A 27,926-nucleotide genomic window follows, 5' to 3' on the forward strand; every position below is an offset into this window, starting at 1 on the left:
GGTGGGGCAGGCAGGGTGATTTCCAAGAAAGTCTTGGGCTGCAGACAGTCAAAGCTGAAAGCTGTTGTCTTAAAAGAAGGGAAAAGGACCAAGCCCTGCTGGCCGGGTGGCCCTGATTTCGTCATTTCACTCAGCTGGGGCCGCTTTCTGACGTCTGTCCGCTCCTTCCTACCAGCTCTCCTTACCCAGTCCTCAGTGTCTGCGGGTTCTGAACCAGCTTTTGTAGAAGAGGCACGTTGCCTGGGTTCCCATCGCAACTTTATAGCTCCCTCGCTTGCGCTGTGGCCTTGGACAGTTCCTGACCCTCTCGGTTCCCTCTTCGTCTGTGAAACGGGCATGTTAGCAGGAGCACGTGATCAGGGTCCGATACAGGTTTGGGCTCGTGCGTGGTACAGGCTCAGTCCCTGTGACCTTCTGTTATCAATTAGCCTGGTGTCTCTGCAACCCGCCTCCCCTTCCTGGGCCTCACTTTTCCCTTCTGTAAAATGGACGTGGAACAGAAATGTGGAGCTGAGGTAAGAGAATGAGCTTTGAGGTGAGACCCACCCGTGTTCTAACCCTAGGTCCATCACCTAATGCCTTTGGGGCCTTGGAAAATCACAGCCTCTCCCGGCTTGGTTTTCTGCTCCAATTTGGTGGGTATAGTAGCGCCCACCTTGTTGTATCCTCCCTGGAACTTAAAAAAAAGCTCGCAAGAAAGGGCAGACCTGGCCCAGCAGGCAGGGCTCCGGAGGGGCTGTCTCCCGGGGCTGGGGCCCGGCCCCGGGGTGCAAGGGGTGCCTCCCCTCCTCCAGGCCGTTGTTCCCCCAGCCCCCCAGCTGCTCCCCTGACTTGCTCCCTCTGCCCCTCTGAGTCAACCACCCACTTAGTCCTCACCGCCTATATTTGTTTTCTGTGCTCACTACAAACCCAGTGACTGGAGCCCATGCACATTTATTACCTCCTGGTCTCTGTGGGTCAAGACCCCAGCACGCTTCAGCTGGTCCTCACTCAGCGGCCCACGCCCCCGGCTGCAGGCTCAGCAGGGGGAACATCTTCAGGCCCTTCGGTTGCTGGTAGAATTCCTCTCCTTGTGGGTAGGACTGAGATCCTCACTATCTTGCAGGCTGTTGGCCGGGGACCACTTGGCTCCTAGAGGTCACCCCAGACCCTTGCCTTGTGACCCCCTCCATGGGTCCCTCACACTTCCAGTCTCTCTACACTTGTGTGTCTGACTTCAGGAAGGGCCCAGGGCCTTTAAGAGCTCACCTGATTAGGCCAGGCCCACCCATGTTAAAGGAGAGTGTGAAGGATGTGTGCGCCGGGGGCAGGAATGTTGGGGACCATCTTACAGCTCTGCCTTCTGCCTCCTGCCTCTGCTGGTCCTTAGGAACCCCAGGAGGGTTTCCTTCTCATTCTCCAGAAAGAGAGAAAACTCAGGCCCAGGGTCACACAGGAACTAAGAAGAGAAGAAAGAACGTGAGGTCCAGCCTCTGGTGTTTGCAGTCTTCTTCTGGAGGTGAGGAACCAGCATTTTCTCCCCAGCCTCCTGGGGTCCAGCAGAGCCCACCGGTGGGAGTTGCAGGAGCAGCACTTAGCTCAATCAGAGAAAGAACATTCTAACAACAGAAAAGAGTGCCATGATGGGTAGTGAGCTCCCCATCACCAGGGGTGTGCAAGCGGAGTGTGCAAGCCTGTGAAGGGTCAGTCACTGGGCAGCTTCTTTCAGCTCAGTCTCTGAGGCGTACCTTCCTGCCATCTGGGACAGTCATCTGGCTGGGAAATGCTGAGCCCAACAGGAGGTGATCAGAGCTGGACTGCCGGTAGCCCCCACCTCTGCTGCCTTCATGACTGAGTCAGGGATGGACGTGAGAACCACTGTAAGACACAGAGATTTTTGCTGGGACTGCGAGGGGAAAGGACCCTCAGAGTATGTGGGTCTGGCTCTGCTGATAGCTGTCCTGCAACCCCCAGGGCCTGAGAATGAAACCAGGGCTGCGGGGAGCACAGCCTAGATGGGCCACAGGACACTGGGAGCTCCTGGGTCAAGCCACATCTGACGCTGGCCCGCCGGGACCTATGGGGAAGGTGCATACATACGCCCTCGTCAGCTGAAGCCAGTTGGAGTCAGGCTTTCTTCCAGTTTTTTGCATACAACTTGGGGCCAAAGCATCAGCTTGCCCCCGGGCCCCTGACACACCCCGCTCTGGCCCACCCAGGCCCTCAGGTAACCCCGCGTCACGCTGCTGCTGCCCCTCCTCCAGGCGTCCTTGCTGCCCCAGAGAGAAGGCCTGTGGTCCTGAGCCCCGCTGCCCCCCTTTGCAGCCCTGAACCCTCTCCTGGGGCCCCCAGTCTTCTTGCTCTGCCTGGCAAGCCCCTCATGTCTTGGAGCCCGCTCAGGGAAGGCCCTCTTTCTCCGGGGTCCCCAGAGCGGCCCCTGCCCAGTCCCTGGGCTTCCCTCTGCCCCAGCATCTCCTGGGTGTGCAGTCACGGTGTGGTCGCCCCGAGACAGCGCAGTGGACTGACCGTGGGCATGTGCTCTGGAGCCAGAGAGCCTGCGTCCACAGCTGGCTTTGTCTCGGGCAGGCTGTGTGCCTTCGGGCACGTTACTCCACTTCTCTGGGCCTTAGCTGCCTCACTGGCAGGGATCTTTTTTTTATTTCAGAGTCGCTCAGTCCTGTCCGACTCTTTGCAACCCCATGGACTATACAGTCCATGGAATTCCCCAGATCAGAATACTGGAGTGGGTAGCCTTTCCCTTCTCCAGCGGATCTTCCTGACCAAGGAATCGAACCGGGGTCTCCTGCATTGCAGGCGGATTCTTTACCAACTGAGCTATCAGGGATCCCAGGAAGCAGGGATCATAATATCCCCTATTTCCCCGAGCAGTCCTGAGTGCTGGGTGGTGCCTGTCCGTGTCCCTCCCCTTGAGGCCAGGGGCCAGGGTGGGCACAAGGCTGGGGAGGGAAGTCTCCCTCTCTGAGGGACTCACTTCCTCTAAGTGTGGGGAGGGCCCGGGGTGGGGGCTGAAGACAGAGAGGGTCCCACCCACCCTGACGCCCCTCCCCACCCCAACCCTGTGCAGGGGCCCACCCTCTGAGTCACCGCTGATGAGTCTTACTGCAGGCCGAGGTGTGGCCGGGATGGCCTTCAGGTCCCCAAAGTGACATGAGTCATGACCTCATCCAGAGCCGTAGACAAAGCTGAGGTCAAAGGGCAGAGGCTGCCCAGAGCCTGGGGACTCAGGCCTGTCCGGCTGTCCAGCTCTGTGTAGAGATGGAGGCATGGGATAGGGGTGTCCCAGGGAGCCTGCACACCCTGGCCCAGCTCAGGTTCCCCCCTGGAGGGAGCCGACTCCGTTCCCATCAGTGGAAGTAACGTTGGCCAACGCCCATCCTGGCCAGCGCCAGGGAGGTGAGACACTGTCCCCATCGTCCGTGAGAGGCTGACGTCTAGATGGGAGCCAGACCCAGAGGGTGGCCGTATTGTGATGGAGAGCGGGAGCAAGATCACTTTCTGTAGCAGGAAGCCCTCCCGGCAGGTGCAAGACCTTGAGCCCCACAGAAAGCATCCCCTTGGCCCAAGAATTTGGGGGCATTTCCTGGGAGGGCGCTTCTCCCCCAGCTCACAGAGAAGGCAGAGTCTGCAGGGAGTAGGACTGTCCCCCGCCTGCTGCTGCTCTGCTGGTGGTCAGGAACCTGCTGGGTAACCCTTGGGGCCCTTGGGTGCCAGGCTATAGGGAGATTACCTTGGTCCCCTGGGCTATGTTTTGTTAGAGGGCCCCGAAGCAGAGTGTTGGGGCCCTCGCTGACATGGTTCTGATGGCCTTCAGTCCTCTTGGGCCTCCCACCTCTTCTGAAACCTTCTCGCCCTGCTGGGTTGTGGGCCACTAGTTAGATAGGCTGACCCAGCCCGTGCACTGAATAAAGGTTCCTGGAGCTCTTTCCCTGCGGTTTAATGTGTCATGGAGGCAAGGACGTGCGCAGGGAAGACATGCTCATGAATCCGTGAGGCTGGTTCTCATCAATTTCAGTATCACACGCTCTCGCTCCTGAATGAGCTTCCAGGATGTTCTGCCAGGCCTGGGCACCACTGCAGAGCTCCCCTGCCCTCCTGGGCCAGTCCGAATCCCACCTGCTAACAAATAGCGTTTCTTGAAGCATGCCTAGGCTGCTTGCCCCTCGTTTCCACTGAGAGCTGTTTTCTGGGGAGCCACGTGGGACACGCTATGGGGGTGCCAGGACATCCGCAGCATCCTTTCTGAGGCTCCCCTGGGGACGCTGTCTCCTCTCTGTAGTGAGAAGTCAGGCTGCTCTGGAGTGACGGTTTGTTTCTGCAACACGGGCATCTCATCTCCATCCTTGCCTCGGCTGCCAGGAAGCTGGGAGCCAAACTTACAGCCATGCACTAAAACAGGGGTCCTCAGCCCCCAGGATCTGATGCCTCATGTTCTGAGGTGGAGCTAATGTGATAGAAATAAAGTGCACAAAAAATGTAACGCACTTGACTCATCCCGAAACCATCCCCTCCATCCCAGGTCGGTGGAAAAGTTGTCTTCAAGGAAACTGGTCCCTGGTGCCAAGTAGACTGGGGATCACCACACCAAAAAAGGGCATCTCAGGGCAATAATTTGTGCACCAGCCCTACCTATGGCTTCCTGTTTTTTTTTTTTTTTTCCTATCACTCTTTTTGGCTTTACTTGGTTTCTCTTCTTTCCTTTTTATCTTGATCTTGTTTGTAAAGGGGCTTAAGTACTGAGAGCAGCAGTGGGGGGTGGGGGATTAAATGTAAATGAATAATAAACAGGAGGAACTTCCAACTTCCTTGAAGCTCCACCCAGGAGCATCCTGGAGCTTTGAGGATGCCCACCCTCAGCAGCCATGAAATTAAAAGACGCTTGCTCCTTGGAAGAAAAGCTATGACCAACCTAGACAGCATATTAAAAAGCAGAGACATTACTTTGCCAACAAAGATTTGTCTAGTCAAAGCTATGGTTTTTCCAGTGGTCATGTATGGATGTGAGAGTTGGACCATAAAGAAAGCTGAGCACCGAAGAATTAATGCTTTTGAACTGAGGTGCTGGAGAAGACTCTTGAGAGTCCCTTGGACTGCAAGGACAACCAGTCCATCCTAAAGGAGATCAGTCCTGAGTGTTCATTGGAAGGACTGATGTTGAAGGTGAAGTTTCAATACTTTGGCCTTTAAGAGCTGACTCATTAGAAAAGATCCTGATGCTGGGAAAGATTAAAGGCGGGAGAAGAAGGGGACGAAAGAGGATGAGAAGGTTGGATGGCATCACCGACTCAATGGACCTGAGTTTGATTAAATGCCGGGAGTTGGTGATGGACAGAGGAGCCTGGCGTGCTGCAGCCTGTGGGGTCACAAAGACTCGGACATGACTGAGCGACTGCTGAACGGAACTGACCCACAGGAGGGGCGGGGCTCTGGGGGAGACTGAGATGCGGGGAGGGTGGGTGGTGGTGAAGCATTCCTGCCACCTAAAGGGAAGCCCTGAAGGTGTCCTGCTTTGCACCTCGAGGCAGGACAGAGTCTGACCAGCAGGGGGCACTGCTCCATCCGTCTCCTGGGCACTGCCAGTTCATCTGGAACCCGATTCCTTTTACCAACAGAGCACTTGGCAGCCAGCCATGCTCACGGCAGCTTCTGCGACCCAGGGGCCTGCCCTTTCCAGGCAAAAACTAGGGTGACCCCGGGGCCTGCACCCGTTTCAGATGGGAGAAGGAAAGCGAGGGATGGGTCCTTTCACTTCAGGCTTCAGTTTCCCCATCTGTTGTTCAGTCGCTCGTCGTGTCCGACTCTTGGTGACCTCATGGTCTGTAGCCCACCAGGCTCCTCTGCCCATGGGATTCTCTGGGCAAGAATACTGGAGTGAGCTGCCATCTCCTCCTCCAGGGGGTCTCCCCGATGCAGGGATCGAACCTGCATCTCTTGAGTCTGCTGCATTGGCAGGTGGGTTCTTTACCACATACTTTAACAAGCGTGTTCATAACAGCATGACTTCCCCCCAGTAACGCTGTGCAGCTTGCTTTATGCATGTAAAGCCATCACTCTGAGCAGGGCTCTCCAGACCTCAGCAGGCGGCCGCAGGGCCTTGCAGAGAAGGTGCGGACCCCCAGCTCCAGGGTCTGCACCCGAAGGCTTTCTCTGCCTGACAGGTCGTCCCTCTGACCTGGCTTTGCTTCCGAGCCTTCACCCAGGTGGGAACTAGCTCCCCACTTGACACCAGCAGCCCCCAGGCCCACTACGGCATCCAAACCCTACACCCTCTTGAAGCTCACCTCCAAAGAGGGTTCTGTCCTCTGTCTCTTTGGACCACACCCGGCCCACAGCCCTCGTCAGACTGCAGGCAGCCTGGTCACCAGGCTCTGGGCCCTCGGCGCAGGGCCCTGGGCCTGGAGCGTCTTTTCCGAGAATGTGTGTGGAATAATCAGGGGGATGCCCCCTGTGGGCTGACTGCGTGCCACCCCCAACACAGGGGACGCCCCCTATACCCTATACAGCACAGCCCCACGCCTTCCCCTTTCCCAGGGAGGAAACTGAGGCACAGGGCTGTCAGGTGACCCCGCCAGGGTCCCAGGGCACCGAGAGCTGGGCGGAACCAGACAGACCTCTTGCGGAGCCCGGGGCAGCAACTCCTCCGAGCGCTAAGGCCGGGGACAGTGGGGCGGAGGCGCTTCCTGGAGGTCTGTCCCCAGAGTCTCCCCAGGAGGGGCGATGTCCACCTCGACCACCCGTGGGTAGGGGGCCAGGCCTGTGTGTCCTGAGGGCACCCAGGCCCAGGAGGCCAGGGGTGGGGGTGGGGGCGCAGGGCCGCAGGGCAGGGAGAGGAGACGGGCTGGGGAGGAGGGGCCGGGACTAACGGTCTGGTCTTGCCCATTCTATGAAGGGGGGACCCGGGGGAGTAGCTGAGGTCACTGGAACTGGGACACGAACCGGGCCGGGTCAGAGATTCCCCGGCGTGGTGCCCGCGGCATGCACGCAGGGTGGCTCCTCCCCTGCAAGGCCCCTGCCGCCCCGGGGTGGGGGCCCGCTGCATAACCATCACCCGGTTTCCCAGACCAGGCAGGCCCAGCTTTTGGCCGCGGGTGGGTCCAGGCCCCGGAAGGCCGGGCTCGGGGGTGGAGGGGGGCGGCGGTTGGGCCGGGGCGGGGCTGGCGGAGGGGCCGGGCCGCCCCCTTTCTGCGAGGGCGGGCGGCCGGCGCCTTAAAACGCGGCGGGGCCGGCCGCCCAGCAGACCGTCGGCCCGGCCGGCACGGGGCGCCTCTCCAGTCCCCCGCCGCCGCGTTCCCCGCGCCCCGGGCATGTCCCTGCGGTCCCGGCGCCCGCCTGCCTGAGCCCGAGCCGCCGGCGCAGGTGGCCGCGTTCCCTCCGTCGGCGCCCGGAGCCGCGGCCTCGGTGCGCGCCCCTCCCCGGGCTGGTCTCCCGCGCTGCCGCCCGCCGCCGGCCGGTCCGCCATGCAGGCGCGGGCGCTGCTCCTGGCCGCGCTGGCCGCCCTGGCGCTGGCCCGGGAGCCCCCGGCCGCGTCGTGCCCCGTGCGCTGCGACGTGTCGCGGTGCCCGAGCCCCCGCTGCCCCGGCGGCTACGTGCCGGACCTCTGCAACTGCTGCCTGGTGTGCGCCGCCACCGAGGGCGAGCCGTGTGGCCGCCCCGTCGACTCGCCGTGCGGGGAGAGCTTGGAGTGTGTGCGCGGGCTGTGTCGCTGCCGCTGGGCGAACGCTGTGTGTGGCACCGACGGGCACACCTACGCCAACGTGTGCGCGCTGCAGGCGGCCAGCCGCCGCGCGCTGCAGCTCTCTGGGACGCCCGTGCGCCAGCTGCAGAAGGGCGCCTGCCCATCGGGTAAGCGCTCGGCCGGGGAGGGAGCGCCAGCATCGCTGGCGGGGGTGGGAGGGATGAAGAAGCGTCTCCTCGGAAACGGGGCTCAGAGCCAGGGCGGAGTGCTCCCCAGGGAACAAGTGACGATTTCTTTTAGAGATCTCTAACCAGGCTTCTGGTCTTCAAGTAAAGTGCTGCCTCCAAGGTCGCAGAAGTAGCTCACCGGTGGTGAGACCAGGGGCTTTCTGACCACCCCAAGGGGCCTGGTCCGCCCAGCATTTCTCCAGCCTCATTAAAATGTACCCACCTTGTGTCTCGTTTCCCCTGGTCCCCATATCCCTGCCCTGCCTGGGTGTTGGATGCAAAGCACTTTCCTGGCCTTCAATGTCTGGATATTCAAACGACAGCAGTTGAGCCACATGTAGTGGGTTTTTTTTTTTTTTTTTGTACCGCATTTAAAATGCCTCTCTGGAAGGTCGTTTAGGAATGGTGAGCCAGCATGTGGGGTCTCTGGACTGTGTGTGGGGGCTCCGTGTGGACAGGCCGTGGGGTAAGAAATCTCTCAGTCCCATCAAAGCTTAGAGCATGTGTGCGTGCGTGTGTAAGTCATTCAGTCGTGTCTTTGTGACCCCATGGACTGTAGCCCGCCAGGCTCCTCTGTCCATGGGATTCTCCAGGCAAGAATTCTGGAGTGGGTTGCCATGCCCTTCTCCAGGGGGTCTTCCCCACCCTGGGATGGAAGCCACATCTCTCATCTCTTGCCTTGGCAGACCAGCTCTTTACCGTTGAGCCACTGGAGAAGCCCAACCTTAGAGTAGCCCCCCTAACCTGGGGTTGGCTCCAGGTGGCTTCTTGCCACACAGGCTGAGCCTGTGAATGAAAATGCTGGAAAACCCTGCTGTGCCCGTGTTCGTCTGGGGCATCTCTTGGGAAGGCAGGCTCCCACGTTGGTTCCCAGGCGCTCTGAGCACAGCACCCTGCGCTGAGTTCATAGCAACCGAAAGGAATCATGCTCCGTGGTTGTCTTCAGCCCGCAGCTGGGGAGATGCTGACGCCCAGGACGGGCTCCTCCGTGGGGCACAGGGCCACCTGGGGGCCAGGGAGCCTGGGATGGCTGAAGGGCTAGCTCTCCTGGGAGAAGAAGGCAGTGTGAACCGCCACATGGAGACCTCACCGTGTGTGGTGAGTCAGGTCGGGGAGAACACGCAGCCTGGAGCAGCTGGTGGGCAGGGGGATGTGTGTGTGTGCACGTGTGTGCGTGTGGGTGTGGGTGTGCGTGTGAGTGCACGCATATGCGTGTGTGCATGTGTGCGCATGCACACGCGTGTGCACGTGTGTGTGTGTGCGTGTGGGTGTGCATGTGTGTGTGTGCGCGCACGCATATGTGCGCGTGCATGTGTGTGACACCCAAGGCTGGACAGCTTGGCAGGGACAGGACCACGCATGTCCCATAAACGTTGTACCTTAGATTTCACCCTGTAGGCCAGGCTTCCCAAATCGGGTCTGGGATTCTGAAAACAAGTGTCCTGGGGCCCAAACATTCTAGAAAGTAGACTCCAGCCCTGCAGTGGGGAGTCACACTCAGCTTGAGTCTATCAGAGCTCCTGAGAAAGCCTGCAACAAGGTAAAAAAAAAATCAAAATGATAAAAACCCAGGGTTTCCCAAACAAAGAGCTCCTTCCTGGGAGAATGCACGGGACCTCCCCCTGGCACGCTGGGGTTCCAGGGAGCCTGGTTTGGGAAGCATTATGTGGGATTAGCCATGATTATATGGGACAGCCTTCGAAGGGTTTTAAGAGAAGTGAGGGTGATGTGGTCAGGCTTGTGCTTGGATTATGCCTGGGAGACTGGGGACGTGGGGCCACTCAGTGTCACGGGGGTGAACGTTATCATTTACTGCGTGCCCACTACGCCCTCTGCCTTGGGGCTCAGAGCCAGCGGGCCCATCTCAGGCCGTGCTGGCGGGTCAGACAGGCAGAGGGCTCAGGGTGGGCTCCCCAGAGCCAACTCTCCCAAGTAGTGGACGCTCTTAGAGTCAGGCTCCAGGGCGCCAGGGGCTGGAGTGGGTTGGAGGTGGTCTAGGCATTGTGAAGCCTTTATTTTCTCTAGTAACTATTGAACGTTGTTTTCTTTTTTAATGTTCATTTACTTGGCTGCGCCGTGTCCTAGTTGAGGCCCAGGGGATCTTTAGTTGTGGTTGATGAACTCTTAGTTGTAGCAAATGGGACCTAGTCCCCGACCAGGGGTTGAACCCCGGCCCCCCGCATTGGGAGCACAGAGTCTTAGGGGTTGAACCCCGGGCCCCCCGCATTTTGGGAGCACAGAGTCTTAGCCCTGGACCACCAGGGGCGTCAGGAAACCTTTCTTCTTGGCTGATGGAGGCCCGGCTTGCGAAGCCCCTGCTCTGTTTGTCCTGCTGGCCATGGGCTGGTAACAGGGCCCCTGCGATGAGGCAGAGCCCGGCTGGGCCTGGAGAAACAGATGGTGGGGGAGACACGGGAGGCTGAGCAGAGAACGGTAGCGTGGTGGCCACAGGCAGATGCAGAGGGCTCGGGCTGAGTGGGAGGCCTGCAGCTGGGGCTGGCCCTGTCCCTCCTACGAACGCGGTGCTGCCCGCGAGGCCCCGGTCTTCAGTTTCCTCATCTGTCAAGTGGGGCGATTGCTCAGTTTCGGTGAATTGGTGCAGAGAGTAATGAGCTACAGCTCGCACACACGTGCCTCTAACGAGCGGTGCCCAGACGGTCGGTTACTTTGTGTGTTATGATAACACTTCTGACGCCTCCCACACCCTTTCCATCACCTGGCAAGGCCTGGGAGGCTCCCCACAGGCAGAGCTCCAGTGCTGAGCGGCGAGAGGTGACCCGGGCTCTCTGGACAGATGGATAGGGAGGACGCAGGGAGCTGGGAGTCGGGCAGAGGCAGAGGGACCGGCCGCACCGGGCAGGTGCGCAGACCGCAAGCCCTGTCAGAGCCCCCAGGGCCAGGGGGCACCCAGAGGGGCTGAGACCATTGGAGGGTGGGGAGGGGCGGCCTCGGTGGGCGGGTGGCCTCGGTGGGCGGGGCCACATGGGCCCAGCCTCTGATGGGCACCTTGCACAGCATGGTCCGTGTGCGGCCCGCCCTTGCTCCTGGCGCCCGGGCGCAGGGACCTCAGACATCCTGCTTCCCGTGAGGCGGCACGGGCAGAGTCCAGCCCCTGTGGGACTGGAGCCGGTCCCGGGCTCTGACCGGCGATGTCTCACTTGGCGAATCTGTTCCTTACTCATGCACCCGAGATGTGCTCATGGAGTCAGGGAAGGGCCAAGTGATGGGGCTGAGGTCACTCGGCTGGGAAATGACAGAAGCAGGCCCGGCCCGGCTCCGGCTGGTGCTCTTCTTCAGGCAGGGCGTTGGACCTCCAAGGTCTGGGGTCAGGATCAGGCCTGGGTCTCCAGCGCCAATAGGCTCAACCTCTATAGGGCATCCCTGGCGGCGTTACCCGCTCCCCAACCCCGGGCCTTCCCAGAGCCTGGTCAGAAATCACCGGGTGATGTCCACATGTAGAGGCAGGTAAGGGGCTACTGTCTCCAGCATATTCCCCCTGGACGTGAGTCCTGCAGGCTCCACCGTCACTTGCCTTCGGATGCACCCAGGGTCCTGTCTCCAGCCCCCCTCCTTCCCTGAGCCGGAATCCTGTGTCTCAGCTGGCCCTTACCCTCAACCGACAGGACCACCCCAGGGGAGTTTAGGTCAGAAGGCTGCGTCACGCTTTGACCCCATACTTCCCCGCGTTCCTCACTCCCTGTCTGCAGGAGGGTCCTCAGCTTGACCTTGAGATGTTACCCCCAGGGTCCCTCCAGCCACGCTGGCCTCCGTGGACCTTCTCCACCTCCCTCATCCTCCCTTCGGTCACTTCTTCACACGGCGGCCAGGGTGACCGTGATAAGTCCGTGCTGCCCATCACGGGTGTTCCCCAACACCGACCCTGAGCCCCAGACCCCTGTGCCGCCTGGCCCTGCCCACCCCTCCAGCACCGGCTCCTCCCCTGCTCCAGCCACACCGGTCTCCTTTCCACCTCAGGGTCTTTGCATGTGTGGTCTCCATTGCACCAAATTGTTCCCTCACCTTCGTGGGACCGAGTCCTCAACTTGCCTTGGCCTAGACGAGCTGCCCTCCCTGACTGCCTGGGTAGTCCCTTGCCTCAGCCTCATGGGCGCACCGTGGGGACTCCTCTGAACCACCTCTCATTTCTTCTCTGACTCAATGACTTATTTTCAACTTCACCAGGCTCTGAGCCTCACAGGACGGACGTCTGATCTGTTTGTTCTCTGCAGGCCTGGTCCAGCAGCTGAGCTCGGTGCCATTGGAATGAAAGGCCGGCCCACGTGGTGGGTGTCCCTCCTCGCATACCCCCTCGCATACCAGTGATGGTGGGCTCACTACCTACCCAGGGAGCTTTTGCGCCTTCCCATGTCTGTGCGAGGTAGATGCTACGTGTTGGGGATGAGTATCCATCAAGGGGAGAGTAAAGGCCAGAGAGCTGCGTCTGCGTGAAGCAGAGGGGTCCCTTTTCACAGCCTCTGCCCACAGCTGCAGACCAGGAGGCCTGCAAGTATTCAGTTAAGTCAGAATTTCAAGCCCCAGGGCAGTTCATTCATTTTCAGTTGCTTCAGCCGTCTTCGGACTCTGTCCCTGGGATTTTCCCAGCAAGAATCCTGGAGGGCAATTCACAACGTGGTATTTAATCATCGGCTTTTATTGTTCAGCCCCAGAGCAGGTGCCCGTGGAGACTCTGGGCTCTGTTTATTTAAGAGCTTTGTTGACTTTCAGGGTTTAATCCCCTTAGCAGCTTCCCGGGCCCCGCACTCAGGATTCACCCAGGCCCCTACCTCTCCCCTTAGCGGCTTCCCGGGCCCTGCACTCAGGATTCACCAGGGCCCCCACCTCTCCCCTCCCGCCGCCCACACCAGGGGCTGAGTTGCAGCCTCTGGCGGCTCCTGAGGACCTGTGAGGAGCCAGGGGTCCGGCCAAGAGGAGCTTAGGGCCTGGACTGCTGTGCCACCGTCCTTTCCCGGCCAGGGCTTGGCCTGGACGGCACTCTCACCTCGCCGCCTCGCGCTCCCTACAGCTGGTCTGGAGGTGCGCTGGGATCCCACAGAACCCGGTCTGGTCCTGCCTTCCCCGGGCCTGTCCCCTTCCCATGCACCTCCACACGGGACCCCCACTTGCCTATGGGGACCAAGCAGGACTCCCCATGCAGCCCACCGGCTCAGTACATCCTGGGCTCTGCTTCATGTCCCCCTCCACCTCCACCACCAGCCGAGTCCCTGTGAAATCCCTGATCATCTGTGCCATGAGGGACAGAGGACAAATGGGTGGGACTCGGGGGAGGGAGAACACATCTCTGGGTTGGGGAGAGGGAGCAGTCAGGGAGAGTTTCCTGGAGGAGGTGGCATCTAAACAGCCGTGGAGATGCCCGTTGCAAACAGAGCCTGTGCAGGAGGATAGCAGGAAATGCTAAGCATAGGCGGGAGGAGCTGTGAGGGTGACCCATCTTCAGGAAATGAGAGACCCCTGAAGCTTATGGGTAACAGGTGTGCAGAGCGGGCTGCCAGGGCACAGCTCGTGGGAGTCTGGTGCCTGAGTGGGTCTTTGCTCGGCTGGCAGCCGAGGGGGACAGGCCCCAGAGGCTCTGGAACCTCATGACAAGGGGCAGGGGCAGGGCGGGCAGGCAGCCGGGCCTGTCCTGAAAGAGCAGGTTTGGAGAGCTCTGCTTAGGTTCTGGCGTGGGTTCTGGCGTGGAGGGTGTCCAGTGCGGGACGGGCTTCCGCGGCAGGAGCCTGGCTGGCGAGCGGCCCTGGCCCTGGGTTGGTGCTGTGTTGCTGTGTTTGCGTCACTGAGAGGGGGCGGCCGAGGTTTGGGGCAGGGCCGCAGGCTCATCGCCCCTCCAGGCTGTGGGGGCCCCCTCCATGACCTGCGGGGCCCGTGGAGCCCCACCCCCACCCCGTCCAAATCCAGGTCTGAGCTTGTCTTCAAGTCCACATCCCAAGGGGACCCGATGGAGACCACCCAGCCACTTGGGGGGTGAACTGCCCCGAGTCCGTCACGCCGCGAGCGTTGTACCAGGGGAGCCGGAACCCAGGTGTGCCGGGCTCAAACCACTGACGGCGTCCACCTGGCCCGACATGTGCCCCTCAGCTGCCAAAAGCCTGGGAGAAATGAGGCCAAGCACAGAGTCACATGGCTTCCTTGTAGGCCTGGGGTTCATACAAACCAGGTGTGGAGCGGTGGGCCACTGGCTGAGTCCTGCTGGAGGCACTGAAAGCCACCTCCTCCTGGGCTGCTCTGATGGAGAGAAGCCAGCAGGCTTTACCAGGGTCAAGGGTGAGACCTTGTGCTGCAGGCTAAACGCCCGTCATGTCTGGGTTTGTCATGGCCTTTCTAAGAAAAGACCCCAGCAAGGTACAGTGTCCTGCCCGAGGTCAGCAGGTGGGAAGAGACAGCTCTGCCCTGAGACTGGTCCTTCTGACCGTCCCTGGACACCAGGCAGGCCTCCAGCACCTTGAGGAAGTGGCCTCCCAGCTGTGATAAAGGTGTTGAATAGTTGGAGAAAGAATGAAAGCACAGACTCCTTGCCCTAGAGTAGCACAGACATGGCCAGGACATGTGGGTGTGTGCCTCCCAAACAGAAGGCCAGGTCTGCTGCAGAGGGGAGCAGGGGGCCCCTGCGGTTGTGCCGCGCACAACCTGCCCGACTATGCTTCAGCCCTCTAGCAAAGCCAGAACTGAGACCCAGTTCTGTTCGAGTTCCACCACTTCCCAAGGTGAGGCTCTGCAAGTCTAGGCTCTCCACACCTCAGCTTCCCCATCTGTGAAGGGGGGACAACAGACCCTCCTCCCTGGATCACTGACAGTCGATGAGATAATTTACCCCCATGGAAGGGTTAACAGGCGTTAGTGGGAACAAACCTAAGCATTGTCAAGTGGACGCTTCTGACGTGAATGGAGTTTATGAGGGAGGCAGGGCCACTGAGGATGGGAAGGAGCCAGAAGGCAGCATTGGCAGAAAGGCTGCCATGTGCCAGGCCTTGCCCACGGGGGTTCCACTGGCCTCATTTAGCCCCCATGTCACAGCTGAGGACCCTGAGCCCAGAGAAGTCAACTGATGGGCCAGTAGGCAGGGAGGGCTTCCTGTAAGAGGAAGACCAGGGGGTTGACCCCACTTTAGCTTGCGGGCGGCCTGGAGTCCTGCCTGGCCTGTGGGGCCCCTTCATAAAGTACAGACAGGCTGGTGGCAGAGCCCTCTGCTCCGTGGCGTTGGCTGCAGCTGCAGTGGGATTCACAGCTGGAGGAGCTGGGCTGGCCCCAAGCTGAAGACTGGCCATGCCAGGCTCTCCTGGGAGCAGGACAGCCCGTCACCCTGGACAGGGATGACCAACGAGGAGAAAGAGACATGTCAGGGGTCGGGGGACCCGGCTGCCAGCCTTGCTGGGTGCCCTGACCTCTCTGAGCCTTTTTCCTCGCCTGTACAATCGTGACGATCCCTGCCCTGCAGAATGGCTGTGAAAATTCCCTGAAGCCTAAGTGCCCGAAGCCTGGGCTGGCGTGGCCCGTGGAGCAGAGGTCTGGCGGCAGCCCTCAGCCCTGTGTTCCAGGGATGGGAGCCTGGGGGTCGCAGACAGCAGGGGTCCCCCCTCCCCACCACCCCACCCCGGGAGCTGCAGCAGGATCTGAAGTCACCGTCTTTGGCTGCGGGGAGACAGTTCACTCCAGGACAGGCATGTTTTCAAGAAAAAGAAAAACACAGGCAGGGAGCCATCCTGGGAACTAATTAGATCCGGAAGGCAGCCCCTGGGGCTGCAAAGCAGCCCCTTGTGGGTGGTGGGTGGGGCTTGGGGGTGTGGGCGAGAGGCCGCAGAGGGGCCCCTGGGACCGTGCACCCACTCTCAGGGCCCCCGTTCCTCATGGCTCTCTGCTCACTGCCGTGGGTCAGGGGTGCCCAGGCCACGGGGACATTCTTGGAGGACAGGTCTGGGAGGGAGTCACATAGGGCCTTGGGCCCCAGATGAGAGAGAGCGCTTGGTCCCTGAGCCCACTAAGTCAGGCAGGGCGGGCTCCCCAGGGGCAGTGTGTTGGCCTGGGCCTAGGGGTCTGCAGGAGAAGGACTGACTACAAAGGTTGGGGGGGCACTTCAGAGCGTGCGTGCTTGGGGAGCCACAGCTGAGGCCACCGGGAGGCGGGCAGGGCACTAGCGAGGCTGAGGACTAAATGGGACACCTCGGTCCCCGAGCCCTGGGGAGAGGTTGCCATCTGGCCGCATTGTGGATGGATGGGCCCAGCCTGGGACCTTGTGGGCACCTGCTGATGATCCCTCCATCCTCAGTTCCTAGCTGACTGCTGGGTGATGACGGGGGTAGCGGGGGAGTCTTCTGATTGCAGGAGGCAATAGAAGAATGGGCAGTGACCTCCGAGTTAGAGGGAAAAAAACGGAGTCTCAGTCCTGGCTCTGCCCGCTGTGTGCTGGGCAGGTAAGGTATATAGTTGGGCAGGTTGCGCACTGCACAATTCCAAGGGCAGCCGCCACACGGTGATCTCTGTTAACAACGGTCCGAGGGTTGTGCAGTACCCAACCTGTGTGACAAGTGGCCCTGGGAGGGGTGTCTGGGCCAGTCTGTCTGCTTTCCTGGGCCGGGACTTCCCCACCCATTCCCCTGGCCATCGTGAGCATCCAGAGTCAGCACACACAGTAGATCCTCTTCCAGCGCCCGCCACTGTCAGCCCTCCCGGAAGCCCTGCCACACAGAGACGCAGGAGGTGGGCCCCGGGCACACTTGGCTCTTTTCCATCCCCGGGAGGTGCCACTGGACACCTGGCCTTGACTGCTTTGCTCTGTTGTCGAGTTCTTCCTGACCAGGACTTCCAAGGCCTGCGGACTCCAGCTCATTTTTGAAAACACACACACAATGCTAACAGCTGAATCTGGTCAAGACTGACTGTTGACTTCAGAACTTTGGCTCCAGGACAGGGTGAGGCCGGGGTGGGGGTTGTCAAAAACCCCCCAAATAAACAGAGTCCGCCTCCCAGCCGTGGGGCCCGAGGTTTTCATGTGGAACGCGGCGGTGGGAACCGCGTCTCTCGTTTCCCACTGATTCATGGGATGATTCATCCGTGTGTGGGGAGGCGGCCCAGGAAGCCCGCCCCGCCCCGCCTCCCACCCCATCCCCACCACCCACCTCGCCCGCTTAAAGGGACAGGACCTGGTTGGGGGCGGTGCTGTGAACCAGCCGGCTGACCCAGGAGCTCTGCAGGGGGCCCAGGGTCAGGGAGGGCAGAGGTTCTGGGGGCACCAGGCCTATGTCCACCCTCAACAGTCTTTACCTCCAGCCTGTTCCTGGCACACGGCTCCCACGGCGAGACCTGCTTAGGAGGCTGAACAACCTTTGTGGTGGTATTTGCAGACCTGCTGTGTGCTGCTGGGTCAGTTGGGGTCTGGCAGAGCATCCCCGCCCTCCATCCTTCCCACCCTCCCCCTCTCAAGGGCCGCCTCTGCTGGTGACAGCTGGGCGGTGGGGCATCCCGACAGGGCTGCTGTGTCCCAAAGGAGCTGGTGCACGGGTGGGAGGTGAGCCCTGCCACCTTCTCCCTGGGGTTCCTGCAGCCTCCAGGGCCCTGCTGCCTGCCCACGGGGGCGCTGGGAACAGTGCAGTCTCTCGCTCTCACACCCTCCAGCCCAGCTCACACGCACACACACTCGCACACGCGCACACACGCACACATACACGTGCGTGCAAACTCACATGTATGCACACACGTGAACACATGCATGCACACACACACGCATGCACAAACGCGCACACGCACACATGCGCGCGCGCGCACGCACACACACACACACACACACACCCCGCCCCGACCAGGCCTCCCTCCCTCCCATCTCTGTTTTATCTGTGTCTTACTTGCCTCGGGGAGAACCTTCAGAAAATCCACAAACCAAAACAAAGTCCCCATCGCTCTGCCTCTGCCCTGGATGCCACCATGAGATCTTGTGATGTGTTTTCCTGCCAGCCTGTAACCTGTGAGTGTTTTACAGGGGGTTTTGTTTTCAAATCGTTACATGAAATTGAGCGTGGCCGATTTTAACTCATCTCTAGAAAGGCTGCATTGGAAAGAAGAGCATCTGGGGGGACAGTCCACATGCCATCCGGATCTGTGGGCGGCCGGGTCAGCGCCTCAGCGGCTTGGGCAGCTTGGGGCTTTCTCTGCCAGCCAGCTGGACCTGGGCAGGGTCAGCCGGTGGGGAGCAGACGTGCCTAAAGCTCTGGAGTCCCTGAGATGGGGGATGGAGTCAGAGTCCCAGAGGTCGGGGATGAAGTCTCTGAGGTCAGGGATGGAGTCCCTGAGGTCGGGGATGGAGTCAGAGTCCCTGAGGTCGGGGACGGGATCCCTGAGGTGAGAGACAGGGTCCCTGAGGCCAGGGACGGGGTCCCTGAGGCCGGGGACGGGGTCGCATGGTGGCACAGCCTCTTCTGCCCGATGCTTTCACCCCTTACCTGCCTTGTTCACACTGGGCCAAGTTTGCAGTCGGCCAGACCCACCAGTAGCTGCCCTCATGCTTTGTCTTTGCATCTCTGCTCCCCGCCACCGAGTGCGCCCTTCCAGGCACTGGACTCCGCAGCGCACCCTGGGCCTGCCTCGGTCCCATCGCTGGTCGCACGGTGCTGGACTGGCCGGTCACTGGCCCGTTCCCTGCACGGGCCATGCGCCCAGAAGGTGCTCGGCACCCCTGTGAGAGCGAGCGCGGTGGACCGGGCCTTATGCCGGGAGCCCCAAGGAGGATCTGGGAGAAAGCTGCCAGGGGGCTGCCTGGAGGAGGCAGGGCTTGAGCTGTGCCTGGGACGGGCCGGAGCATCGAGGTGGGGAGGGCTCAGGAGAGGTGCGGGTGGGAGGAGGCACAGACAGCGGGTGATGGAGCAGGGGGCAGGTGGCCCCACTGGGGGGGCGACACCTGGCATTGCCTGCTCCAGTGCAGAGCAGAGGTGGGCACGAGCCTAGGCTAAAGAATATCCATGCCTAGTGCCAAGCCCTCCCCTGCCTGGGTCGTCCGGGAACCTTGGGGACATAGGGATTGCCTGGTAGGGGAGAACCTTGTGAGACCACAGAACCTGAAGTGGCCCCTCTGCCTTGAAGGCAGACATGAATGCAGGTTCCCAGCACCCTTTGACGAGGCCACAGAGCTAGGCTCAGCCCCCACGGGCCAGCTGGCCAGTAGCTTCTCCTCCAGAATTTTGGGGACCATTAGCAATCCACACGGAAATAAGTGTGCTGGGCACCTGCGTGTGCTGGGGGCTGCAGAGCCCTGGCCTGGGTGGGCCCCAGGTCCGTGACCACGACCTCTGAACCTGAGATACCACCCCTCCACCGGGCTTTGCCTCTGCAGGGGGCAGGCCCCTGGCGCCCGCAGTTTGATCATCAAGGAGCCGAGAGTGGGGCACATCCCAGCTAGGCTCCGGCCACCCTGGACAGGCAGCCTTTGATTCAGGCTGACCGTGGGAGGCTGGGCCCTGAATGGTCAGTGACCACGGGCTGATTGAGAGGCAGACATCACAGGATCAGTGGGGTGGGCCCTCCTCGCCTCCCCTGACCACAGAGCCCAAGACAAGCTCTCTTCTGGGCCCCGAGTCCCAGTCAGGCTTTAAACACAGTCAGGGCCTTGAGTTGGGGGTCCGGCGGGGACGGGGTCCCTAAGGACAGGGAGACCTGTGGCCCCATCTAGAGCCTGGCTCTCCTCCAACGGAGTTTCCATTTTTCCACCTTTGGGACGGAACCAATGACCGCTGCCCTGGCCGCCCCCTGGACAGCAGGGGAGATGAGTCCGGCTGTGGGTGGGGACCTCACTTGTCCACAGAGGCTTCCGAGGCCCCAGCCGTGGGCCTGCACTCCTTCCCGTCCCTTTGGACAGTCAGGAAAAACCAGATTTTCTCTAGATCCTGGTGCCGGTCACTTCCCAGAGACCCTCAGCTGCGGAGCTGGGCTTTATGGGCTGAGCCCTCTTTGCTCAGCACCTTCAGGGAGCCTTAAGGTTTGCAAGTCACGGCCTGTTCCACAGGTCTCTGGGGCGGGTAGGGGTGGAGAGGCCCAGAGACTAAGCGATTTACCTAAAGCCACACAGCTGGAGCCCAGCCCGGTGCTCCTTTCGGGCCCTGGGAGCCTCTTACAAGCAGTGCTGAGCAGCACGGGCTCCAGATAACCCTGCAGTCTAGTGGGGGACCTGGGAGACCCCAGCACATACGCCCACAGGGCGACCAAAGGGGGAGTGGATCTTGTGCCATCCCCATGCCTCAGGCCCGTGGTCCCAGCAGGCGGCTGCTGATGGCAGCAGAAATCTGAGCCGGTGAAGGCTCCGGGGAAGATCGCGAGCTGCCTGGCAAGCCGTCCTGGGGCGGGGCCAAGCTCGACACACACAGAGGGGCCCTGGCAACTCAGACGGCAGCAGCCTGACGTGGCCCAGGAGGGGGCCGCCCCACGGCCAGGGGTTCAGCCGTGACCTTGTCCAGCCACTGCACGGGCCCAGGGCCTGCAGGGACAGGCCAGAGCTTCAAGCTGGGGTGGGGGACGGTCTCCTTACACCAGCACACTGCTGTCTAGGAGAGAAAGGGCAAGGGCTCTTGGCAGCTGGCCCAGATAGATCCAGCCCGAACTTTGTATGAGTGCTGTGTGGCCCAGGGTAAGTGTCCTGGCCTCTCTGAGCCTCCCGGCCGCCCTGGCGATACAAGGTGGGGAAGCCCGGTGTCCGCCAGCCTTGGGACAAGCGAGCCCTGTGCCTGGAGGTCTGGGCCTCACTAACGCACGTGGTTCTTCCTGCCAGCGCAGGTCTCCACCAGCTGACCAGCCCGCGGTACAAGTTCAACTTCATCGCCGACGTGGTGGAGAAGATCGCGCCGGCTGTGGTCCACATAGAGCTCTTCCTGAGGTGCGTGGAGCCCCTCTTGGCCCTACCCCACCATCTGCTGGGCCCAGACCAGACTCGATCCTAGCACTCGGGGGAGGGGGGCAGTAGAGACCAGAGTGGCTGTGGAGTCCAGCGGACCCTGCTCAGACCGCCTGGCCGCTGTTGCCCTGGGGAGGGCGCCCGTCCCTGACCCTGACCTCGTGGCCTAAGGAGACAGAAAGCAGCTCACACTTGACCCAGCTGTAGGGGCTGCTGCAGGGTCACAGGGGCTGTCTGAGCTGATACCGCCCTGCAAACTCCTGGCTCCCATGGAATCCTGGGAGTCTCTTCCCAAATTGACTTCGACACTGCAGCTCTGTCTTAACCTCACGGCCACTGTGTGTGGAAGGGGCCGGCAGGGGCCCAGACGGGACACACAGGGTCAGACCCCCCCACTTCCATCCTGTTGGAGTCGGAGGGAGCCAGCTCCTTGCATGCCACGCTGCCCGAGGGGACCATCACCAAGACCTCGGCCACAACCCCAGGGCCTCACTTGACTTCACAAAGCTTTCCTCGAGCGGTGGGGGCTGCCAGCATCAAGCCCCACCAAGGCATAGGGACGAGGCAGCCCACCCCCCACCACATCCTGGGAAAGGGGCCGGGAGTGGGCAGAATCGCTCCCACGCTGACTCCTAGCCCCAGCATGGGACTTGGCCCCTGCCCACTGGCTGTGGGGCTTGACCAGTGGGAGCCCCTGTCTCCCGGCATCCCGCTCCCAACCTCTGGAGGCCTGGGGTGGTGCTCAGCACCAGCGGTGCTCCAGAGGACAAGCGGACGCCTGGAGCGAGCTCAGCATGGTCCTCGGAACCCGCTCTGTGCCTGTCGCGCCACAGGCTGCCCTTTCTGCTCTTCTGAGCTTCTCCCATCGCCCCAGCCTGGTGCCGCCTCCCGGAGGAGACAGCCAGGCCCAGCCGCCCGCCCCTCAGCGCTGACCGACAGGGCGTGCACCGCACTCTGAGGCCCTCCCACAGGTTGGGAAGGCAGGCTCCCATGTCCCCATTTTCTGGATGTGGAAACAGAGGCCTGGGCCGCTGCCGCAGGCTCAGGGATGCCCCCCGGGGCTCTGGCGTCTTAGAGCCAAGCCCATCCCCCTGCAACACGCTGACCCCCTCACTGCCTTTGCCACGGGCCCCAGACCCTGAAATGTGTCTTTAAGGAAACGGCAGCCCAATGTGTGAATGGCCCGCCCTTGGCCTTGCAGGTGGCTTGTTGGGGGGGCAGCGTCCTTCCAGACACCAGCCCCTGAACCAGCTAGTTGCTGACCACAGCGGGAGGCAGCAACGCTGGGTCCAGCCTTCCCTGGAAGCTGACATCCCGGGGTGGGGGTGGGGTGAGGCTGAGGTGGGCGCCATCCCAGCACAGGCACCTCCGGCTGTGACCCCGGAGTGCGCGGGGGGAGGCCCTGGACTGCCTGGGGCTCTTCCTCAGACCTGAGGCGAGTCCTGCACCCAGCAGGCCCCGCAGGGCTCGGGTCTGCTCAGGGAACCGCACGGAACCGGGTGGAGGCAGGAGCTGGTCTCAGGCCTGAGCGGACAGATGCTCTGGTCATCGCGTGGAGGGGCTGAGTGACCAGGCTGCCCAGGTCAAAACCTGGCTCTGCCCTTCCCCTGCCTGACCCGGGCGGCTGGTTCATGTCCCCGGGCTTGGGTCCCCACCTATGGACTGACTGCGGACAGGAGGCTGACCCCTCTGAGCCTCAGTCTCCTCATCCAGGAAATGGGCTGACGCCACCTCCACTGACCCGGGCGGCTTCAGGCCTTGTCTGCCCACCTGTGAACTGGGGGGCCTCTGTCTCCTGTAGGGCGGCCGTGAGCACGGTGGGACGCGGTCCCTGGCTCCGTGGGCGCTCTCGGTGACCTTGGTTGTTCCTGACCTGCTGGGGAGGTGGCGTTTCTGTGCTTCCCAGAGATCTGCTCCGCTCTTCCTCCCCGCCCTTCCCCATCCCCGCCCCCTCACACACACACACACACACACACACACACAGAGTTAGACCCTTTATGGCTGGTGTCTCTCCAGCAGCCTCGGGCATGCTTGACCTGCCCCGTCCAGGCCCTGCACTGCGGCCCCAGAGACAGAGGCGACCCTCCCCGGGGAAGGCCCTGAGCCTTCCCAGGGCTTCGGGGCAGGCAGCCAAGGCACCGGAGGGAGGTGGGAGCATGGGCCCCTCAGTGTTTGCGACCCTGTCTCTGTGCAGCTGGAGATCTGGGACGCTGACGTTCCCCGGGGACCTGCTGAGTCCCATGGAGCTGTGTGCACAGCCTCCTGTCTTCCCTATGGCTTGTTGACCGACTGCCTGCAGACGGGCACCCTGCTTGCTGGAGCAGGTGGTATCGGCCCATTTCCCAGAGTGGGAGACTGAGGCCCAGAGGGGTCACCCTCCTGGCTGTCCACAGTCAGGCAGGTGTAAGTGGGGACCGGACTCAAGGTTACAATCCTGGTCTGTCTGGCTCCAGGGCAGGAAGTGCCTGCTGCGTCGTCACGGTGCTGACATTCACAGGCCTTGCGTCTCGTCCTCGCAAATGGCAAGTCACAGGCCATCGTCCCCCTCTGTGGCTGTGAAATGGGTCCAGACTTAACGACTGGCCAAGGCCACAGCCAGGAGGTGGCAGAGCCAGGATTCAATCCTAAGGCCTGGTGGATGCTCGTCTCCCCCAGACCCTGGCTGTGGCCGCCCCTACCCGCAGTCCTGACCCAGCGCACCCACCTGCCTCCCCCACAGACACCCTCTGTTTGGCCGCAACGTGCCCCTGTCCAGCGGCTCAGGCTTCATCATGTCGGAGGCGGGCCTGATTGTCACCAACGCACATGTGGTGTCCAGCACCAACACCGTCTCGGGCCGGCAGCAGCTCAAAGTGCAGCTGCAGAATGGTGACACCTACGAGGCCACCATCAAGGACATCGACAAGAAGTCGGACATCGCCACCATCAAGATCCACCCCAAGGTGAGTGGGTGGGGGGTGGGGAGCCTTTCCTGGACCCTGGGGCTCAGAGACCTTCAGCGCCACTTTCCCGTCAGACAGGCAGAGGAACCGAGGCCCCTGGGGACTGGCAACGTGTCCTAGTCTTGGGTCTAGTGAGACTAGAACCCCAATGTCTGGACACCGCCCTGCAGGGCCCTAAGCGGCCCGGCTGCTGTCCAGGAAATGTGCAGCTCCCACACGGAGGGTGGCGAGTCTCCAGGGCCGGGGACCCTTCCATTGTCCCTCCTGGGCCTATTCCTGGAGATGCCACTGTCCCCCTGGGGGTCACAGAAGGGATGACTCCCTCCTGCATGTTTCTTGCTGTTCAGCTTCGTGGTCCCGGCTCCATGGGGTGCTGTGGGCTCACCTGGGGTGACCTGTGCCCTGCCCACGCCATGCAGTCCATGCGGATGGGCAGGGGTTGGGGGCGGGTCCATGTGGGCTGGTGAGTCCAGCTTGGTTGAGCTTGCACCCAGCTTCTGCTCTTTCTGAATAAAAGTTGCCAGGACTTGAGATGATCGATGTCTTGCAAGGAGGCCTCCTCTCACCTGGTCACGTGAGAGGGAATTCAGTGACTCCATGAAATTATCCTAAGGGAGACAGACCCTTGCCCACTTTCGGAGCCCTGTCACAGTCGTCCCTGAGCCCGGGGCACCACCTCTATGTTGGAGACGGGGAACCTGGGGGTGACGGGAGGGCCGTACTCAAGGTCAGAGGTTGGCAGACGTTTTCTGTGAAGTGCGGACAGTGAACGATATAGGCTTCACGGGCCCTGTGGTCTCTGTCGCAACCTCTCCACTCTGAACCGTCCTGGGAAGGCAGCCACAGGCCAGACAGATGGCTGGGCTGCGGTCCAGGGAAAGATGTGTTTACAGAAGAGGCTGCTGGATTTGGCCAAGGGCCATAGTATGCGCCCCCTGCTCGAGGACCCCCGTGGGGAGAGGCAGAGCCGTTCGGAGCCCTGGGTGGGTGGCCGCTTGGTCTCTCCCCTTCCAGGCACTGGAATCTCCCCCTGGGGAGTGGAGGGGTGCATCCTAGCAGCCACCAAAGATGCTGGCAGGGTCAGTAAGACCAGATGTCCTGGTGCTCAGATGCTCCCAGTGCCTGCAGGGGTTCTCATGACCGCAGGTCTGACTTCCAGCCCCCAGCCCTGCGTTAAACTGGGCTTTGGGGAAAGCTGCTGACCTGCGTTATCCCCTCTGGGTCCTCGTCCCAGATGCCGCTCCCTGGGTCCTCACCTGGGACCCCGTGTGCCTCTTGCTGAGGCTTCACTGCCCAGCAGCACAGAACGTGGCACGTTGAGGCTCCATGCCTCCCACGTGGGCACAGCTGCTCAACGCCTCCTTAACCCTCACTTCTGTGTACAGCATTTTTCCTGCTTTATCAAGAGCTGCTGTGAAAAACAGAAAACTTCTTACTTGACTTAGAGGCAGACAGTACGTAGGGGACGCTCCTGACATGGGAGGAGAGGCTGGACGGATGGAGCCCACAGTCCTGAGGGTCTGTGGCTCAGAGTCCTGGCCTCTGACCTCCAGAGTCAGCAGAGGCCCCTGGGATCTGGGCGCGGCTGTGCCTCCAGGCTGTGCCCAGCCAGACCTCTCTGTGTCCTCCCTGATGTGGACCTTGTGGCTTGCCTTGGGGAGACCTGTGGTCGCTGGTGGGCTGAGCCCCTGCTCTGCAAATGCCAGCCCTGGGTCTGGTGGCCCCCAAGGGTCAGCCAGCCTTGCTTTGGCCTGCACCCTGATGGCTCTGTCCAACTGCTCCGGGGACCACCCTGCCGGGGGCCTGGCCATAATTTGGCTCTGGTCCCACCAAAGGCCCACCACTGAGCTTCCCTTCCCGTGTCCTCCCCACCTCCCCCCACCCCCAGAAAAAGCTCCCTGCGCTGCTGCTGGGCCACTCGGCAGACCTGCGGCCCGGCGAGTTTGTGGTGGCCATCGGCAGCCCCTTCGCCCTGCAGAACACGGTGACCACCGGCATCGTCAGCACAGCCCAACGGGATGGCCGGGAGCTGGGCCTCCGGGACTCTGACATGGACTACATTCAGACAGACGCCATCATCAATGTGAGTGTGCACAGCGGCCTCAAGGCCGGTCCTCGGAGCCCCGCCCCGGAGCCCCGCCCCGGAGCCCCGCCCCCAGAGCCCCGCCCCGGAGCCCCGCCCCCCATAGCCCCGCCCTCCAGAGCCCTTCTATCTCTCCAATATGTCCACTGGTGGAAAGTTCTTTCTTTACATTAAGTGCAGCTCTGACTCCCGGGACTTCTGCCCGTGGGCACCAGGCTGGCCCTCTAAGTCTCAGAGGCCGCAGCCCTGATCCGGGACAGTCCTTCAGAGTCGTAGAGATGCAGCCAAGACCTCAGAAATATTTTTGCCTAAATCACACACCCGACAACATCATTACCATTATTATTGCTGCTACTATTATTATCCTATTGGATGCCACGTCTTACATTCACAAAGCCGTTTGTCCAGACACCCAGCGCCTGCCACCTCTCTGCTTTACCATGGTTCGGAGAAGGCAATGGCACCCCACTCCAGTACTCTTGCCTGGAAAATCCCATGGACAGGGAGCCTGGTAGGCTGCAGTCCATGGGGTCTCTAGGAGTTGGACATGACTGAGCGACTTCACTTTCATTTTTCAGTTTTCATGCATTGGGGAAGGAAATGGCGACCCACTCCAGTGTTCTTGCCTGGAGAATCCCAGGGATAGGGGAGCCTGGTGGGCTGCTGTCTATGGGGTCACACAGAGTCAGACACGACTGAAGCAACTTAGCAGCAGCAAACCCTCTTCTGGGAAGTGTTGGTCTTTGAAAGACTTCTCGATGCCAGTGGGATGAGAAACGGCGCCCTGTCCTGCATCCACCGGGGAGGGTGGAGACATGGATGAGAGGCTGGAGGGAGCCCATGAGGTCTGGGCGGACAGTGCGGCCAGCTCAGACCCCGATGATCAGAGACGACCGTGCACTTGGCCACTGCGGGCCTCAGCCTTCTTATCTGTGGAATGGGCGCTGAGGCCTGTTAAGCCTGTTGTGCTCAGTTGCTTCAGTCGTGTCTGACTCTTTGCGACCCCATGGACTGTAGCCTGCCAGGCTCCTCTATCCATGGAATTTTCCAGGCAAGAATAATGGAGTGGGTTGCCATTTCCTTCTCCATTCAACCCTGTTGGGGGAGGAAATTCAATTACATGTTTCTGGGCCCGTTGGGTGGTAGTTTCTAAAGAAAAAGCTTCAGAAGCCCTCCAGGAGGGGAGGTGCGGGGCCTGGCTGACGTGCATTTCCTCCCTACAGTACGGGAACTCCGGGGGACCGCTGGTGAACCTGGTGAGTGTCCCCTGGGGCAGGAGCCTGGGGTTTTCTGGGGCCCTGTTCACACTGGGATGGGCGGCACAGCCTCGAGGGGGACTTGGGGCCCAGAACACGGCCCTCGTGCCTTCACACCCAATGGTCTGGGGGCTCCGGAGGAGGATGCAACCCCAAGCATGTGCTGCCCCCAGGGGAGCTGATGCTGTCGGAGGAGCGAGGGAGGTCTCAGAGCAGCAGGACCCGGTGCCTGTGGTGGGCCTGGGGCAGGGGACACAGGTCAGGGGCCGGTCCCCACATCATGTTGACGGGAGAGGAGCTGGGCTTGCCACGCACCTCTGGGGCTGGTGTCTGGGCCGTGTAAGGATAGACGCAGGCGGGGTCCCACAGGAGCGCTGGGGCAGGGGTGTCTGCCGGGCACCCCTGGGAGGAGCTGTGTCCAGGAGTGGGGTCTCAGGTGGCAGATCAGGCCAAGCAGCACCCGCCTCCTGGCGGGGGAGGGCAGGACAGGGAGGGAGCCCAGCTCGAAAGGGACAGATAGTGGAGGATGCTGGGGGCTGCCCTGACCCCATGTTCCCCCACCCTGCTTCTCGAAAGAGGGGATAGAGGGTCCCCCAGTCCTCACCACATCCCTCTTGGCTCCAGCCCCTCAGAAGGCTGGCTGGGGGCGTCCTCGGGCAGTAGACACAGCTTCTCGGGGGCAGACTGTAGCTTCCCAGGTCAACACTCTGCAGTGATGCAGCTAGGGGTCAGCTGTGGAGGCAAACGGCGGGAGAGGTGGGGGTCCCTGACTCAGACCTGGACCCTGGAGCACCTTTAGGGAGCTTCTCAGGGAGGGGCTGACGGCCAGGGCCCCTGGTCTGGGAGCCGAGTCGCACGGACAC

General features: G+C 61.5%; 1 protein-coding gene across 1 annotated transcript in view; it reads left to right on the plus strand.

The window, feature by feature from the left end:
* The first annotated feature begins 7,228 nt into the window (after nt 1–7,228).
* HTRA3 (HtrA serine peptidase 3) overlaps nt 7,229–27,926 on the plus strand; it is a 29,558-nt gene continuing 8,860 nt past the window's right edge. The window contains exons 1-5 of the mRNA XM_024993710.2: nt 7,229–7,839; nt 20,665–20,764; nt 23,502–23,724; nt 25,613–25,807; nt 27,031–27,063. Coding sequence (XP_024849478.1) covers nt 7,455–7,839; nt 20,665–20,764; nt 23,502–23,724; nt 25,613–25,807; nt 27,031–27,063 — 936 coding nt within the window. The 5' untranslated portion in view covers nt 7,229–7,454. The remainder of the gene's footprint in view (nt 7,840–20,664; nt 20,765–23,501; nt 23,725–25,612; nt 25,808–27,030; nt 27,064–27,926) is intronic.

This window comes from Bos taurus, chromosome 6 (genome assembly GCF_002263795.3).
Source record: "Bos taurus isolate L1 Dominette 01449 registration number 42190680 breed Hereford chromosome 6, ARS-UCD2.0, whole genome shotgun sequence".
Taxonomy (NCBI): domain Eukaryota; kingdom Metazoa; phylum Chordata; class Mammalia; order Artiodactyla; family Bovidae; genus Bos; species Bos taurus.